The sequence below is a fragment of the Lonchura striata genome, chromosome 5 (genome assembly GCF_050655825.1).
Source record: "Lonchura striata isolate lonStrDom1 chromosome 5, ASM5065582v1, whole genome shotgun sequence".
Lineage (NCBI taxonomy): Eukaryota > Metazoa > Chordata > Aves > Passeriformes > Estrildidae > Lonchura > Lonchura striata.
In genome coordinates this window covers 22,777,495-22,794,083 of record NC_140707.1, presented here as the reverse complement: position 1 = coordinate 22,794,083, position 16,589 = coordinate 22,777,495, and the positions used below count along the sequence as shown (strand labels likewise).

The following is a 16,589-nucleotide window of genomic DNA, read 5'->3' as shown; positions in this document are numbered from 1 at the left end:
GCCCAGCTGTCTTATCAGAGAAGATGGGTGCTGAGTGTCAGTGACTGTAGAAGAAATATGAGAATCAGATTTTGAGGGCAGTATTACAAATCTCCTTTACCTTTAGTTCAGTCCTGTCTTTGGACTGAGCTTTGTTCTTAAAGGAAGAATCTTAGGTATTCTCTGAGAGGAGAGAAATAATTTTCTAATGCAGAAACAACATAAATTTCCAAAATCCAACTCATTTTATGTCTCTGCCTAGGACAAATACCATTTGTGACATAGCAGTGAAACAACAGTTTTACAGTAAAACAACAGCACAGGTAAAGGGATGAGTCTGTGAATTTATGCCTGGGCTGTGAAACATTCCTGACTGCTTTGCAAGCTTTAAACAGCATTATATAAAACAATTCCTGGTGCTGAAACGCTAGGGTTTGTACAATTATAGATATCTCTGGGGAGACTTTAACACAGCCTTTCAACACATAAAAGGGGCTTCTAAGAAAAATGGGAATAGACTTTTCAATAGGGTCTGTAGCAATAGGACAAGGGGCAATGGTTTTAAACTAAAACTGGGTAGATTCGGACTAGATCAAAGGAAGAAATGTTTTACAGTGAAGGTGGTACAACACAGGGACAGGCTGTCCAGAGAGGTGGTGAATGCCCTGTCCCTGAAAGCATTCAAGGTCAAGCTCAACAGGACTCTGATCAAGTTGAAGATGTCCCTGTTCATGGTAGAAAGGTTGAACTGAATGACCTTTAAAGGTCCCTACCAACCCAAATCATTCCATAATTCCATCCCTTCTGCCTATCCTGTTACTCTACACCTTTGGATCAACCAGTTCTCACATGTCAGTACAGGGGAAAAAAAATTATACATTTTTTGAGGTCACTTAGAAGGAAAGAAAATGCAAGCCTGGCTCTCCCTTTCCTTGGCCTTCTCCTGCAGTCATTCATGTCCAGTGGAAGGAGGAGAGGGCTCCTCTGCTAGGACAGAGCACAGCTTCAAGAAAGTTCTCAGACAGCAACATTTTGAGCCAAATGAATGGGTATCCTGCAATGTTAGACAAGCACTCCGAGGTGAATGACTGGGGCAGGAGGTGGGCAGGGCCCCATCCTTTTTAAGGTTTCTTTAAAATACTTCCATTTATTCTTTTGAGTCTAGCACTCAGAGGAACCTTCAAGCCTCTTCCCCTCAGCCAAGGTCTGTGAGGCAGGCAGAATAGGGAAGAAAAAGAACACAGAACTTCAAAAGAAAGAAAAATTAAATACAGCTGCTTGATCACAAAGTGGCCAAGACTCAAACTGCTGCTTCCTTAATTGGGCATTGACGAGGCTGAGGCTGTTCCAGTGCACTCCAGAGTCATTCCAGCACCACTCCATGGTGCAGAGGAGCTCTGGAGCACTCACCTGCTGTACTCAGAGACGGGGAGCCAGTCCTTGGCATCCGGGAAGCAGAACTGCGGGATAGCCTTGAGGCGCTCCTCCGCTTCCCGCATCTGCTTGGTTGGTCTCTCCAGCTGCGGGAGAACAGCGAGGTTCAGTCAGCCCCTGGTGTCCCTTCCCACCCCTGCTCAGGGCCAGGGTCTCTGAGCAGCTCTGAGAGCCAGGGCCCATCACATTGTCCTGTAGTTGTGCTTGGCAGAGTGAGGCACGACTCCAGGACAGGCTTATAGGTGCTTGTACAAGAGAAATAATCACTGCTGGGGTTTTACTTTTTTTTAATTGTCTGAAACTCCCTTGTTGTATGATGGCCACTTAAAACACAGCCCTAACTCAAATACCTTCCTGCTGCAAGAGTGCAAGAAAAATGCCAGAGATCAGCAAAAGTCTTTCCATTGACTTCAGTGAGTTTTGGAACAAATCCTAATATAGCCAAAATGAGTTAAAAGTGAAATATTTAGAAACTGGATTTAAACACAGTCTTTAAAGCATCCACCATCAGGCCAAATTCTCCAGCTCTGGAAAAGATATATTTGAAAACAGGGACAGCTTTCAGTTACCTTCTCTATGCCCTTTGCTTTGTAACAGATTGTTTTGGAACAATTCTGAAAGCTCAGTTTAAGAACTGGATTTCTATTCACTTTTCCATTTATTCACCTTACTGATCTTAGAATAAGCTGTAATAGGAATTTTTTCTTTTACCTTGGGAAACTGGTATGTCACTTCTGGGAGGTAAGTGTTTTTAGAGGGCTTCTTTTTCAGGGACACTACCACAAAATACTCAAATAACTCCCGCTCCTGCCACTCAATCAGCTCCAGTTCCAGGGTTCGATAGCTTGGAGCCCTCTTCAGCATTGACTGGATGTGTACAAGGCGCTGGGTATGAGCTGGCATTTAGAAAGAAAAGGGAATAAAAAAAGAGACAGACCATTACCTGAGACTGTAATGTGTTTGTGTAAGCCACAGCCATTCATAAACCACTTTCAATTTGCTAGAGTATTATTCCAAGCATGTTCTCCTTTCAAAAGCAAACCTTCTAGTTAGCAAACCTGTAGTATCTCTCACTAATTGCACCCATAAATCAAAACTCTCTCCAAGTACTGAAGTTATGCAGCACTCAGTCATTGAAATAATTTGCAGTTCATAACTGCTACCCTGGCAAAGGTCTGGCTTTTCTTCACACATAAGACTGGATTATAAACCCTTATGTGGTTGTGCAAATGCACTAGGGCCTGCAGGGTGACATATCTGAGGCCTGGCTTAACCCGGTGAAAAACAGTTCTGTGCCCTGTCCCTGCACAGCACAGCTTTCTGCTACACACCACATAAGGCAAGCCATGGAATAAACTCCAGGGAAGGGGGACAGGGAGGAAAGGAAAGATGTGCCAATTGCCTCCTGTGGGTTGCTATGTTAGGGCTAATTCAGTTGGGGGATGATCTTAGATTCATGGTCATTCATGAAGGCAAAGATCCAGTGACTTGTTGCTTGACACCTATGGAAGACTAGTCATTAACATCACTACCAGTTCTGGTACACCAAAAAAACCCCAAAACTAGCCCAGTAAAAGCAGCTCCCTGCATGCTCTTCCCCAGCTCTTCACACAAGTTTCTCTGGGCAATGGCAAAGCAATTAGCAGCACACCTCAAACCCTTCAGGCTCTTCTCACTGCCACTGCCCACAGCTTCCAAAGGCTGATTGGCCCTCGTGACAGGGAAATAAGGGATCATAAGCACTAAGGGAAAGCCCTTGATGGCCAGCCCTCATACATCTGGTTCAACAGAAAAATTATAAATTATTTTGATAAAGCACTTGGGTCTCAATGTGACTGCACAGGTGAGGAAGTTAATCCCCAGAACAACCTGCCTGCCCTGCCTAGAGGCAGCCCCGCACTGCAGGGCACTGCTTCACGTTTGCTAGGGGGGAAACCAAAGAGCCCACCCCACCAGAGGGGCACCCAGTGAGTCCTGTCATGCTACACATGACAGGGGGTCTTCAGCTGATGATGCCCTGAGAGCATCAGTGTAAACACAAAGTCACTCAGGAGCAGTTGGTTAGAGAGACATCAGAATGAAGATTCTCTGTTCCACAGCAATGGGGGAAAAGCCTCCCAGTTTCAGGGAGATCAGAATACCCTCCCAGTAACAAGAAGGGGCCAGGCTCTGTGTACCTTCTTTCATGGCCTATGAGAACAAGCAACCTCTCTATTTTCTGGCACAAAGGGAAACAGAACTGCAAGTGCTTTTGGGTTGGTACAGGTAGACAAAGGAGCAAGGAGCCATTTTCCACACATCACTCTACAATACTGCACACAGCCTGTTTTGGATGGTCTTATCACCACCTACCTGGCACAAATCTGTTTCCCTAAGACAACGTTTTCCAGAAAGTGCTGCTGCATGTACAGCAAGCAGGTGTCATCTGCAGTAGGTAGACATGGATGATTGCCCCATATCTTATAACAGCTCCACACCCTTGTCTTTATTACCCCTCACCTACTAACAACATGATGGATTTTTAGTAATGAAATCTGTTGCTGCTGTCTTCAACTTTTTTATAGGCCTATTTCTGTACCAGGACTTAGGAAAAGGAGAGACTAATTTAATGGCCTGGCTCAGGCAGAGTTTGTGCAGGTGCTGATAAAGGAATTTCTACAATTTGGAGACTGCAGACTTATAAAAGAGTCTAAGAACCACAATGCTGGATCAGACCCAGATCCTTGCCTCCAACAGCAGCGAGCAGTAAACACTGAAAGCAGCATATGAATAAGCAAGGAGCATCTTTATCCAATCCCATCCCTCTAAGCCTGCACCCAGAAGTCAGTCTGGAACAGATCAGCATCTCTGAAGTGGCTGACAAAGCCAATCTATCAAAGGTCCTGTTCTTCATTAAATGACACAGTTGCCAAATCCTTGTTAGATCTTCACAGCCTATTTTGTCCTTGCTTTCCACGTTCATGCTCCTGTGTTGGAGCTTTGGGAGCTCTGCAGTAACAGAGCTGGGAAACTATAGAGAATAGAGGCCATGGACAGGAACAATGTGCAGCAGCAGGAGAACGTACACTGATAGGGTCTGGGACAGGGTCTAACTAGAAGTCACTGAAGGCTGATCCCTTACCTTTAAACCTCTCATCTGAGTCACTCTCACTCTCGCTGTTCTCATCTGTAGAGGACACAGAGGCATCAGTTAATGCAAAACCAGAGCAAATAAACTCAGTTCACTGAGCTGCAACTGGGAAAAATCCTATCTCACATCTCTGAGCCTTGTGATACACACATGCACTTCTCCTCAATCTTAAAATATCTTGAAATAAACAGTTTGAATGACTCCTTAGATTGTGTTTTCCTTGGATTTACTTTCAATATTGCTTGAGTGTAAGAACTTCATTTTGATGAAAGGGCAAAATTCATTCTCCATTACAGCAACTGTTTGCACTGAATCCCCATCTATGCTGACCTGCAAAAGTGACATTTGGAAAATAGGTCTTAACCCTTTCACTTCTTGTTTTCAGGTTTTTGGTGGGTTTTTTTGGGTTTTTTTTGGTTTTTTTTAAGTCATGCAACACTTGAGAAGTTAAAGTAAGCTTTATGAGCTTTGTCTGCCCAGGCAACATTCCCAATCACCAGAACTCACCAAACTGAGTTACAGTTAACAGGCAAAAGTAACCTTATGACATGATGTGTTACTGAGGGCTTCTTGATTGAAGCCCTATTGTATTCTTACTATGAACAGGGTTTGAATTTCATTTTTGGCCCCTGTGTTTCCAGAAACAGTCTGAAGCACAGGGTGAGTTACACACTGTGAGTGCCAGGAAAAACATGCAAGAACTCCAGGGTCAAAACTGTGAGTTTTGGTCAAAACTTACAGTAAATGTGGACTAAAGAAGAAGCTGGGTAAGTTAAGATGACCATGGAATTTACAGGATACACAATACTGAAATCTCATTTATTTTTATCTCATCCCCATCTTCTCCTCTTGCAGAGAGAAAATTATCATTGTTCGTAGAAAAATGTTCTAAACTAAGTGAAGTCCAGGGTAGATGTGGAGGAAAGAAGGAAATTGATTAATCCTGTAGCATCCAAATGGATTCACTGAACCCTGACACTTGCACCATACCTCGTAGGGATGCTGTCTCAATATTGGACATAGAAAGTTTCTTCAGTCGCTTTTTCCCTCTTTTTGCACTGTAAATGGAATTGATTCTTTGGACAAGCTGCAAAATAAGAAAATGAGAAATCAGAAAGTCTAAACATTTTTCTTCCACGAGACTTATAATTAATGCATCCAAACAAAACATGGATGGTAGACCAGCTAATGCAGATAATAACTGACCCAAAAATATCTGAGATTATGGGAAATATTAATGAGATGACTTGTGTTTATTGCCTTCAGCAAGAGGCTGGGATTACTAAGAATTCAACATTAAACAGAATATTATAACTTCAGGAGAGCCTCAAATATGTAGCAATTAATCTTCATGATGTTTTATAGGTCAGGAATAGTATATTTCATTCCACAGCAGATTTCTTCATAGAACTGTAATACAGTTTGTAAAAGCTGTTTCACCTTCCAGAGAGAAATAAACTGAGTAAAAGGATGCAATTTACTATAGACACAGCAGAAGGGCAGTAACAGAGCACAGACTGAAACAAAATCCTCTTAGGTTTTCCCTCCAATAACTAACACTATCTAAATTTTAAAAATTCTATTCTCCAGGAATACGTGATCCTCAAAAGTAAAGTAGTAAGAAAATAGAAATTATCACAAGATTTGCAATAAAATTGTGAACATTCATATGCTGAAATCAGAATTTCACATTAGGAGAATATCTGTCTCTTCAATTTAAAAAAAAATGGTTCAAAATTAACAGCCAAACTTTCCAAGTTTTACTCACAATCAGGTAGTAAGTTACTCTGTAATTAATCCTATTATTTCCTCCAGAGAAGTGTGCCCATTGGTGAAGTATAACAATATATTCCAAGAAAGTAAAAATACAATAAATATTAAGGATGTAGGATTAATTTCCTCCTTAAACAGAATATCCAACAAATTCACAGAAACATAAAAATCTCCCTCTACTCACAGTATTTATAGCCATGCACTTTAAAAGATGCTCTCTAATAAGAACAGGAAAGAGTTGAATACACAGTAAAAATCAACTTTGTTCACAAGCCAAAATGAAGCATATTGGCAGTTCTCCCCCTCTCTGCTTCTATTGTATTGTTGGTTTTTTGGTTGTTGTCTTGTGGCTTGGGGTTTTTTCACATTCCATTTTGAATTGGAAAAACTCCTTAAAAATGAAAAATTTTGTTTTACTTCATCAAGACAGCATGGTTATCAGGATGGGGTCAGTTATGAGTAAATGAAGGGAAGCCTATTAGGCCAATTAGTTATTTTCCTGGAAACAAACAATGGGGAAATAAACCACTTCAGATGTTGCTGCACGTTATAAATAATAATTGCTTGGCCATCACCCATTCCAAATCTTAAAGTTATATACACAGCAATGCTATGGTCCACAGAGTTTAAAGAAGAGTGTGGAAAATAGAACTGCCTTAAAATCAGTTCTGAAGATGGCCTTTAGATGATTGCTCCTCTTGAAGAACTTGGAAGTTATCACTTCCAGGGAAGGGATTTTGATCTAAATGTTCCTTTAGGGTACAAAAAGAACTTTCAGTGATGGCTAAAGGCTGGCTATTGGAACCCTGATTAGTGAGAATTTTAGACTTTCTGTGCTGACAGGCACTGACCCCCAAGAGAGCACTGCATTTAACCTGAGGCTGTGGAGAAGGCTTCTGAAATTGAATGAGAGAATGGGATTATGGGTGTGGCGTTTGAATAGAAGTGTGTAACATCACATGGTGGAAAACTCAGAGTTTAAGGTTTTAGTATACAGTTAAATATAAAGCAAGATGGAGGTTTTAGGGCAGAGGCCAGTCCTTCTTCTTTACCTTCTACTTCATGGGTTTGGGTGGTTTTGTGTAATTGGATAAAAAAGCCTACATTGCAGGCCACAGGTGGTTTGCTGTTGGGTTAAAAGTAAAAATAATTTCGGTGTCATTTCTTAATTGGACTTTTATACTTAAAAGGCCGTGCAGAGAGAGATACAGGCCCATTTTTTAGTTTGTTAGAGTGAAGTGGTGTATTACTCGCAGTTTGTGAAAGCGCGATATAGATAAGAACTAATAAACATCCGAGTCTGAACAAGAAACACACATTTAATCCCGACCCTGGCACAAAGAAGGTAAGACTCGAGAGGTGCCTAGCAATTCCCAGCCAGGTGGCCTCTCCTCAGCACGAGGAGGCTGGTGGCACACGGGTACCTTGGGGATCCTCCTGGCGCGCCGCGTGGACAGCAGCTCGCTGGCAGTGCTCAGGCTGTCCTCGCTGAGGCCGGAGGGGGACGAGGCGATGCCCAGCTGAGCCAGCAGCAGCATGTCATCGTGGCTGTGCCGCTTGGGCAGCCGCGGCAGGCGGTGGCTCTTCCTCTCCGACCAGTTCCCCACGCGCAGGGAGTGGCTGCTGGCCTTCGAGGGCAGCTGCGGGGACAAGGACGGCGTGAGCCCTTCTCTTGGCAGCACCTGGGGCACCCGGTGTCACACTCTGCCAGCTGTGACAGAGCGGTGGCTGCACGGGGACACCGCACCAGGGGAGCCGCCACTCTGCAGGATGTGTGTCAAGGTCACAGTGAAGGGACAGGGGTCAACCTCCAGGACTTGAAAGGTCAAAGAAAATAAACAACACCATTTCTGACCTGCTACATTTCCATTACATCCTGCCAGTTCTGTGAGCCCTAAAATCTAACTTGAAGGCTTGACTGACAGCAGTGCACTGACCCAACAGGCCTGGTCCATTCCTCTGACTTGCAGGAGTAAATATAATGAGTAATTACGCAATTTATTGTAATATTAATTCAGTGCAGAAGTAATAACTAAAATAGCAAATTCATGCTGTTTTATTCAAGAAAAATAAAGTAGGAAAATCAAGCTTGTTCTATTTTCATGGTGTTAAAAAGTTTTAAGACCTGACAATGAGCAGAGGTGCAATTACAACTCTCCCTACATTCCCAAAAAACTCCCTTTAAAACATGAAACTGTTATCACTACAGGGCAAAGGGAAAATCTCACTGAAGGATTAAGCACCAGGTAACATCTGTCTATAAAAAGCTGGGGGTCTTTTAGAGCAGTCCTAGGAGCAGCTCTGCCCAGCCCCAGGTCTCTGCCTTCTCCTCCCAAACACTGTAAAGAAGCTACCCCAGCATGTCCAGGAAAAAGTACTATTGTGTCAAGCATCTGTCATTTGGCATTTACTAACATTCTATCAGCTCTGTTACAAGCCATAAACCTGCAGCAATAAATGTCCCATTTATTGGCTGACTGATTGCAGTAACATCCTACCTGGGATTAAGCACAGGTGTTTCTGTGGGGAGGGGTTGCATCACAAGTACAATGTCATCATAAAACATTCCTTTCATACCTAATGGCTTCAAAAACTGAAAACAATCAGTGGGAAAAGAAAAGACACAGGGATTCAAAATGACCACAACATCAATGTTTCTGAGGTCTCTGCATGCCACAGGTTAGCATGCCAGGAAAACTGGTGGCAGTCTATACTTTATTGAAAGGAATTCTTTTTGGAGATGATTGTTGGAAAGCTTGCTGACCTTCTGATCTCTTCCATCTTGTTTATCAGCATCCATGACTGAAAAGTCATGTTGCTAACCCAGCTTTGTTGCTATGATGGAAAAACTGGGATGATAAACCATTGCCAAAGCTACAATTCTTCAGGAAATACAGACTTTTCTATTTCTGGTCATTGGACAATTACCCAGGCCCAAAGCTGACCCACTCTTAGTGTCTCTTCATTTTAAATATTAGCACAATGACAGTGTAGTTATGACAGGACTGACTCCTGTCAGGGCACTCCCAGCAGCATTTCAAAAACAAGCTACCAGAACAAATCCAGCCCTGTTGCAAAGGGTACCAGACAGTTCTTCTTTGCTGAACAACTTTACAGAAGGCACCTAAATCTGTAAATTCTTTGGTAAGAATTAAAGAGAACACTGGCCGGTACCTTCCTATGGCTCTGTATGGTTCCCAGCCTATTGGCACTCCCTAAGGGATCCTCTGGATGCTACACAACTTCTGTAAACACACACGCAGCCAGAAATAGTTGTTATGCACCACGTCCCTGTATGAGGGACATTTCCCTATTATCTTCATGACTGCAGTGCCTGCTTCTCCTTTCTCTGCCTGATTACTACTTTCCACTTGTTCCTTTTCCAGCAGCTTTGCTGAAGTCACTCCTAGTTTACAGGTGATGTGCTAGGAGCACACTAAGAATCCTGGTGATGCTCCTTTTGGATTGTGATGTTTGCATGCAGACAAAGCAAGTGAAAGGAAATGCGTTCAGTTTTCTTTCCGGGTCTCTTTACAGGACAAAAATGTAAACTGTTGTGACTTTTTGTTCAACAGCGAATTTCTGCTAATTCAGTGCACAGTGAAGTTCCTTTAAAAGGTGTTTTGAATCTCAAAATTAAGTATGCGTTGAGATTTCAATTTTTCCTTATGAATATATTGATCCCATAAACAACAAAGCAACCTGGTATTTCATGGTGTTCACAAAATAACAGGCTAACTTTGTTAAATTCACCACAAAAGGGAAAGTCTGCCGAGTTTCTCATCTTTCTTTTTATGCTATAAATACAGTTAATACACACTTGTTAAGTGCAGACACTCAGGTTTTTCTGACTATTTGATTCTGCATGGATTTAGTCAGGGCTTTTACCTGGCATTCTTACAATAAACATGCCACACTACGAGCTCCCCACGAGCAGAGCAACAACACAGCGGCAAAACCAGCAGCTGACTTCTCCCCCCTGTCCCTGCCCGACAGCAGAGGCGATTCCCTACGAGGTGCGCGGCCGCCGGGGCGCTGCGTTTACCTGCGGAGCTGCCGGGTATTTCCTGCTCTGCGGCGTCCACATCCTGTGCAGCGAGTCCAGGGAGTTCTCCGACAGCTGATGGGATTTTCGCCCCCCGTGACGGCCTTTCAGCTCCACATCCTCGTACGGGTTTTCCTTGGGTGACTCGCCTGCACGTTTGGGTTTTTGTTTTTTTTTTTTTGTGTTGTTTTTTTGGTTTTTTTTTTTTTTTTTTTTTTTGTGGTTGTTTTTTGGGTTTTTTTTTAAGGAAAGAAAAACAGACAGGAATGTAAAATTAGAAAAAAATAAAAAAAATCATGTGAACCAAGTGAAAGGCTTTTAGAAAAGCTCCTCAGCTTTCAGCATGACTCATCCCTCTAGCTGCAGCTGGAAGTATTTGGAGAAGAACTTGGCTATGAGGTCGACAAGTTTCTTTGGATTTTTTTACTGTACCCATTCCCCCCCCCCTTTTTTTTTTTAACTAAGATGTGAAGATTTCACAAGATGTGCTTCTGAGCATCCGCAGCTGTGGAAAATTTATTGATATATAAAAGCTAAGGCACTTAACTTCTTGAAAGTGTATCAGTAGATTTTGTAAATCTGTAACAGCCACTCACAGGGTGAAATGAAGACCAATAAGTAACTGTGCTCAACACACCACCCTTACACACAGTAAGACAATTCTTATTTGATGCAACCTTATTTTTTCTCTTCTCCTGAGAGGTGGAAATAGAGAATAGACACTCCAGCTCAGCCATTCCAAGAAACAAGATTGAAAAGGCAAAAGGAGAAGAATTTCTGTCCCAATCATCCTGCATCCTCAAAGTGTTCTTTAAAATATATCCTGCCTTCAAATTAGGCAGCTATTCATTTCAACTTATGTCCAATTCCTGTCTCCCAGAAGGAAACTCATCCTGCTAGTAATATATAGGGGCTTAACCAATTAAATGCTAAATATTACTTAAATGAAAAATACATTAAAAAGCAGACCCCATTCTTTAGAATTTTTACCATTTGAAAACCAGAATCAAAATTTATAGTCCATATTTGACTGAGATCCAATACCCACCATCTTCTCAAAACTCCTGAACTTAGCAGACCTCTGACTAAACAAAGTAGCATGAAGATGAATGAGTGTCATCAATAAAACTGACATTTTGTATGCATTTTTTCAGACAGTTGATAAGCAGCAACTGATTTAGAGCTTCAGGTTTATCAAACACAGTCATTCCAGTTTTCCAACCATCTTGAACAGAAAATCATCTCAAAAAAATATTGATCTACTCAAATTCAAGTCTTGATTTACAGAAACAAGCAGGAAGTTAAAAGCTTTCAAACCAACTTGTTTTTGGCTTTATACCTAAAGGTGACTTTAAAACCCATGGGTTTAGTACAATATATGTATTGCGATACAAGCTACTTAGTATAAGAAATTTAGTTGAGAACTGAGAACAGAAAGCTGCAGCATGGTTCATTATTCCCAGTGTTGCAGAAAATAGTCACAGTGTTGAAGGAGATGACAGCTGGAGCATAGGTGTTTTCAGTGAGAGCAAGGCCTGGGTTAACACAGTCTGTGTGACTACCAGCTATGTTGTTCTAGGCAGATTAAATTTCCTTATTGTACAAAAGAAAACAAAAGCAGTTTGTACTTTCTACTTGATTGTTGAACCTGGAAGCGTGAGGCTGCTTGGTTCATCAATTACAGCCACAAGAACTTTTGCTGAGCAAGTTCACATATTCACAATACAAATAAAAATAGAGTTTTGCTTCAGTAGTGCATCATAGTAAGATTTCTAGTCAAACATAAGCACAAGAGTGAATGCTTTAGCTTTGTTCTAATTAGAAGCTTGAATCACTGCTGCTCTTGAAGAATGTTTGACTTGGCAATCACAGCTTATTATTTCATCCAGAGGGAATCTGATTCTAGAGGCTGCACTATTGTTTTGGCCCAATGCTCATGCCAGTATGGAAAGAACACCCTCAGGTGTGTGAGGTACATGAAAAAAAGCCCTTTTAATTAGTGCAATGAACAGGATAAATCTTAAGCAAAGATTCCTAGAGAAATGTAATGCTATGGAGGACTATAGAAGTGGTTGATTTTTCCTATGGGAAGGAAATATAGATATCACACCCTGATTCTTTTACTTTAGACTCTACAGCTCTAGAAATTATAATCATAGCAATGAAAAAGAGTAAAATTTCCAAAATGCTGTTACTTACAGCTGATTGGGCTCTAGTAGTGTCATAAAATTTCTTGTAAGTCCAAGTCAAGTATAGGTCAAGCAAGCATTTTAGAATGGATTAATAGATTTCAAAATACCCAGCTACATGAGACATGGCTCAAACATGCACTTCCTTGTGAAAACAAATGTTACTGTATTGATCTACAGAGTATCCAAACTCCCAGGAAGAAACAAGCCCATCTGCAAAAAAAACCCTTTTTACAATATAAAGCATTTATAAATGTTAAGGGGAGTCTCTTTCCAAAACAGAATGTAAAACAGAATTGCTTTAACCAGTCAAACTCAACATAAATAATATTGACCTGACATATTAAGTATAGAAGTGGGCCCAGAGAAGTCTTGGATGAGAGAAGAGGGAGGAGCAAGGAACCATGAGGAGAGGCTTTTTTTTCCCCGAGTCAGAGTCTCTACCAAAAGAGAGCTTGGGCCAAATTCCTCTTCAGTGTAATGTGAAGGTCAGAGGAGACACCACAGGGATGTTAACCCTTTCCCATAGAGCTGTGAGAGCTTCTGCAGATGACTGCTTTCCTGTTCAAGAACTCTTGTGTCTATTCTTTCTCTCATTTGCTTTAAAAAAAAAAAAAAAAAAAAATTCAGGGTTTGTTTTTTTTTCTACTTTGAATTAATGCCTTAAGATCAAATACACTTCGCCACTTTTTTTTTTTTTTTAACTTTTTTTTTTTAAGAACCTCCCTCTACACCAAATCTCTGATAATTAAATAGTCTGATCCATCAGAAACCACCCGGCTTTGCTGACATAAGTTTTGAATTAAGTATTTGGTTCAAGTTGTGAACTAGAAGAGACAGACAAACTATCTCCTCAGCAATTTTCAACCGCCTTTTCTTAGTATCTGCTGTCCCTGGGAGACACAAAAAACACCAGATATGCAAAAAGAGGTAGGTCAGACTGGTTTCTGTACAAGTGACAAAGAATCAAAGGTGTCAAGTAAACAAAAAGTACTGAAAAATACCCTGAACTGCCTTAAAGCAGCATTTAACTGCATCTGACTGCACAGTGACTCCCTTCCACAGGAGAAACATCTGGGAAGTGGTGGTCACCAGCAGGTGCACATCCCACGTGGGAGTGAGGTCTTGGGGAGACCTGTGGTGGTGGCTGCTGCTGCTGTGCTGCAGCACAAAAAGGAGAAAAGTTTCCATATCACTGGCTGGCTCAGAGGTTTACAGCTTTCTCCTCAGCAGCACCACTTCTCCAGTCCCAAGTCTCGGGCAAGGAATGTTTGCAAGCTGCAGTACTTGGATTTGCTGCAAAAGGAAAACATATTTACAATGAAAGAGCAAGGAAACGTCCTTGTTCCTTCCATATGGATGTCTCTATTGGAAGCCAAAAGGAGAAACATTATGCAGTACAGAGGCCAAGCTTGTCTTAATGAGGCTGATCCAACAGCCACACAAGAAAACAGCAGATTATCACTGACTTCAAAGGAAGCTGAATCATACCCCAGAATGCAAATTATCACAAAGAGTAAGTCTTTGCAAGTACTGTCTCTAATCACCATCCCTACTCCCAGATCAGTTCCCTCCATCAGCATTTTTTTCCAAGTTTCCCATTTTCTTAAATTCTACGTACCAAAGTGCTGAGTTAACACAGAGCATTTATCTACACAAAATTTATCTTCAGAAGATATCACAGAAAATGTAATGAATGGTCCATCAGGGAAAGAAAAGACAAACAACAACAACAAAAAAAAAGATCAAATAACCATGAATATTTAGAAAAGTCCAGAGGAATGCAGTGCCTTGAGCTTAAGCATGGATGAGTTTCCTCCAGGGGCTGCAGTTCCTCACTCCGTGATGCAGTTCAAGTCAGCCCCAGTGAGTCCTGAGGCAGCACACAGTGTTCCTCTGCTCAGCCTCTCACACGTGGCAAATGGGAAGCAGAGGCAGACTCAGCAAGCCTGTCTCATGCTGAGAAAGGAGTGAAAAGTAAGGCTCAGGGGGAAAAAAATGAAGCAGGCAGACGCTTCTCTATAAATGGCAGAAAGCAGGGAAATGCGTAATTTCTTTTTAGATGGGAGAAGCAATTATCAGAGGAATTAAGTGATTCACAGAGTGCTGGTTATAACTCCAGCCTTTTGCACTGCCAGGAAGAGAGAAGAACGGAACAGCAGATATAGAGTAAAGGAAAGGACTCCTAAATTTATGTGAAGCTGGGTGCCTAAATTGGGAAGAAACACTCACAGAGGAGATGCTGAATCCACAGGGTGATGCCCAAGCTAAGAGCCTGCTGCCTTTCCTCTTGGCTGCTTTGAAAGCCCAGGGGCCTGAGCTGTATGGCCGGGACAGTTATCACCTCACAAATGAGGTGCACATGCACTGCTCATTCATTTCAGTCATAAAATTACACCAGCACAAATCCATGCCACCAGTTCTAGAGAAAAACTGGGCCATTGGGATGGTTATGAGCACGTTCATATAAAATGGATGAAAACCAGTAAATCTCCACACTCCCATAAAGTATCCAAACTTAGCTCTTTGGTACATAGATGAGTTTTTCAATGTCAGAGATGCTGCAACTGTGCGCCTCAGTTGGGGAATTTACCCCAGGAATCTGCAAAAAGAGGAACTATTTCAATCTCAAGTTACAGCTAGCACACATTTACAGCTGCTTTGAAAAGCTATTGCTGAGCAGCACAAAGTTACAGACCATTACTTGCTTATAGTCCTGTCACTCAGTATATCGCTCAGTATCACGAGCTCAGAAAAGCAGTAGAGCATCTACAACAAGCAGAGTGGCAAGTCCAAAATGCAATCAGCCTTTTGAGCCCTGTCCATGGAGTTTGTAGGCAGCAACCTGTGCTTTCTGAACTCCTCCAGCCCTTGCAATAAGCAGAAGAAACACTGCAGATGCTTCCAGCTCCCTGCTATCTCTGCAGGGACTGCTGAGAGTGCAATCATAATGAAGCACAAGGGAAGAGAATTAGCATGGCTGATAAATGAGACAGAAATGTCACCCTCAGAAATCACCTGTTTACAGCACAGTCCAAAATCATGTGCATGAAAATGTCTGATAAGCATCTGTTAGCACAGTGCAGCAGCAGCTTGCTTAAACTGCCTGTACTTCAGAGGTGTCACCCTGCTGCCTTCAACAGAGTCTCTGAATTTAAGAGAGGATCTGGGGGGAGAAATTTCATGGTCTTTTTTTCTGTCTTACTAACATGCAGAATTGACTGGGAAGCCAGGCAGTAAAGCTGACAGAGACTGTCAGAAGAAGCTGTAGTGGATGGTACAGTGATGAGACAGATGGCACAGAGAAAAACTGAGATCTAAATAGGGCACGAGATGATTATTAAAAATAACTGAAATCCACGTATCCAAATGTAACAACAATGCAGCAGGCTGACTGTCAACAGGATCAGCTGAAGTATTTGGCCTTTCTTTGACAGGCCCATATGAACATTGTTTGATTTAATGTGCTCTGGCTGCCATTACCCTACAGCGTCTATTATTAAACTTGACACTATTACACTTTCCAAAATCTCACATTCTCTTTAGGTTGTCACAGGCAGAACTGTGGGTGCAGAATAAGACAGGAATATATTATTCGGTGATCACTGCCTGTACCATCATTTTGCATCAATTCTAGTTCCAGAGACCTGCTGGTGTGTGACTGAAAACCCAAAATGTCTTCAGAGAAGCAGCTAGCACAGCACTGCTGGCAGAGTTGGAATCTCTCCAAGTTTGCTTAAGTTTCACAGCAGCCCAGAAATTCCAGATTCTCCCTGATTTGTCATGGGATGATATTATGACAGACTAAAATATGTTACAAAAGCATGACAGGCAATAATGTGGTGTGTGAGGATGGGATTTTACTCGAAAGATCAGCTTGCTCTCTTTCTAACCTTTTCCCACATTTACTGGAAGAACTTTCCAAATGTTCTAATTTGAAAGCAATGTCAAGCTGGAACATTTTCCAGCTTGACCTCAGTCATAGTTGCTGCAGCTCTGATCACACGCAGCGAACGGTTCAGTAGAACAGCTAAATCAT

At 41.9% G+C, this 16,589-nt stretch overlaps 1 protein-coding gene across 24 annotated transcripts in view; it reads right to left on the bottom strand.

Moving 5' to 3' along the window:
- DENND2B (DENN domain containing 2B) overlaps nucleotides 1-16,589 on the bottom strand; it is a 153,175-nt gene that overhangs the window by 33,602 nt on the left and 102,984 nt on the right. For all 24 annotated transcript variants that reach the window (XR_014955550.1, XR_014955551.1, XR_014955549.1 and 21 more), the window contains 6 exons: nucleotides 10,362-10,510; nucleotides 7,741-7,956; nucleotides 5,534-5,630; nucleotides 4,535-4,579; nucleotides 2,125-2,309; nucleotides 1,390-1,499 (listed from right to left, as the gene is read on the bottom strand). Coding sequence is in view for 21 of the 24 variants with exons in the window: in XM_085580106.1 (XP_085436232.1) it covers nucleotides 1,390-1,499; nucleotides 2,125-2,309; nucleotides 4,535-4,579; nucleotides 5,534-5,630; nucleotides 7,741-7,956; nucleotides 10,362-10,510 (802 nt within the window). In the remaining 3 variants the exon portion in view is untranslated. The remainder of the gene's footprint in view (nucleotides 1-1,389; nucleotides 1,500-2,124; nucleotides 2,310-4,534; nucleotides 4,580-5,533; nucleotides 5,631-7,740; nucleotides 7,957-10,361; nucleotides 10,511-16,589) is intronic.